General features: G+C 51.1%; 1 protein-coding gene across 1 annotated transcript; it reads right to left on the bottom strand.

The window, feature by feature from the left end:
* PPTG_23753 (hypothetical protein) lies at window positions 1-1,758 on the bottom strand (the record flags this gene model as incomplete). Its single annotated transcript, XM_008912802.1, has 4 exons — window positions 1-105; window positions 240-721; window positions 1,358-1,561; window positions 1,635-1,758. The coding sequence occupies 4 exons, from the start codon at window positions 1,756-1,758 to the stop codon at window positions 1-3; spliced, it is 915 nt and encodes a 304-aa protein (XP_008911050.1).
* Window positions 1,759-1,809: the final 51 nt, after the last annotated feature.

Genomic DNA, 1,809 nt, shown 5'->3' with positions numbered 1-1,809 from the left:
CTAGCTGCGATTGTGCTTTAAGAGCATCTGCATCTCCGCTTGATAATTGTCCGTGCTTGTTCTAAGTGCACTCATAACGAACGCTCCCGCCGAGAACACACGCTCCTGGAAAGCATTAGACGGACTCCTCCCCAACCAAACACGTGTGAGTGCTGCAATCGGCAGGAACGTTGCCACTCCTGTGTCATGTACTTGCAGAGAGCCTGCAGGTTTCAGCAAACCGCGTCCATGCTCCGTACCTGAAGTAGCGTGGTGAACACCTCCGCTGTCCTCTTGTCGTTCGACACTTGCTGAACGACGGCTCGGATCCAGTTCACAGTGTGCTTGTGCCTCTTCTTGAGCACTTCGTTGGCTTGGTCGTGATGACTTGCTACAAGCGTCGTCGTTGTCACCGTACCAATCAAAGGCGCGCCACACATCACCATCACGTTACCAGCGGACGGCATCAGATCCAGATTTGGCTGCGTATCCACCTCTGCATCCATGGTGTTACTGGAATCGACTGCATGCATCGCACAGAAGACCTCTGTGTGTGGGTTGCGCAAGATCTCCTTACCCTCGTTTATGACATTTTTCATTGCAGTGGCCGCTGCGTCGTCCGAAACGTCATCAGACGTGGTGGTATCTTCGAGAGCGGCGGGTTCGATGAGGATTTCCACCGTGAACTTCGTGGGGGAAACCACAGATTGACCGCCGATTCGGCTGAGAGTGTGGGCAGCCCCTTTACGACCTATCCCTTTATCCGGTTAACGCCGATCTTTGCCTCTGTAGAGAATGTGTCCACGTGAGCGGCATGATGTGGAAATGAGTGCTCGTTGGTCTTAGGTGATCTAGAGGCTTCTAGATCGTAGACCTAGTATATATAGGCTGCTAGACGGTCGTAAACTTTAATAGAATGGTAAGCACTGAGAAAACTTGGTTGCTGCGCTGTACTTCAATCAGCGCTAGATCGGCCAGCAACTGTGTTACACCCTCCATATCCCCCAATAATCTCCAATCAGCAAAAGTGAGTTTGATGAACACGTCTTCGTCGTCGTAAGATTCGCACTACTGGAAATACGCCTTGGTGGCGGAGTGGTTGATAATGGTGCGTTGAAACAGAGTGACGGAGGGCACAAAGCGTGTGTCACAATCGACAATGGTGCTCAACTCAGGTAGACCGTAAAACTTCTGCACCTTGGCGAGGCGTTCCACTTTCTGGGGCGAGTTGATGTAGATGTTTAGGTTCCTCACCTTCCTGATTGGCTGTACCTTCTGGAAATGGGCCACCAATTGTACACACACACCGCTCCATCTTCAGCTTGTTGGGCTTGGGGCCCAGCACACATCGTCTAGTAGTTTTCACGCATGCCCATACCATACTCGAGGCACAGGTTCAGGACGCGCTTGGTGCAGTCCGTCGGAAGCGACTCTTCGAACAACTTTGAGACCTTCCGGGCACTCGGCGTGGTGTCCGACATAGTAAAAGGGGCCATTGGCTCGATTTCAACCCGATAGATTACTGCAATCCTTGACGTGATAAGCACCTTGATCGTGAATGAAGTGTGCGACCCATTATGCACTGTAACCAACAACGCGATGTCACAGAACTCCCAGTTCTGGTTGATGAAACTCGCCAACGAGACCCTTCTTACCGCTGCCGGTGGTGCAGGTGTCGTGCAACACATTCATAAACGGTAAGTAGTAAGCAGCCTTGAGCTCCTCTTTGAGCATCCGCTCCGTTAGAAAGCAGAACATTTTTAATCTTGCCTCCTGCATGTTGCAGTAAGCGTGTAACGGAGTTACAACTCCGTTATACATGTATATAGT

Source organism: Phytophthora parasitica (assembly GCF_000247585.1).
Source record: "Phytophthora parasitica INRA-310 unplaced genomic scaffold supercont2.50, whole genome shotgun sequence".
NCBI classification, from domain to species: Eukaryota; Oomycota; class Peronosporomycetes; order Peronosporales; family Peronosporaceae; genus Phytophthora; species Phytophthora nicotianae.
This window is presented reverse-complemented; position numbering and strand designations above follow the sequence as displayed.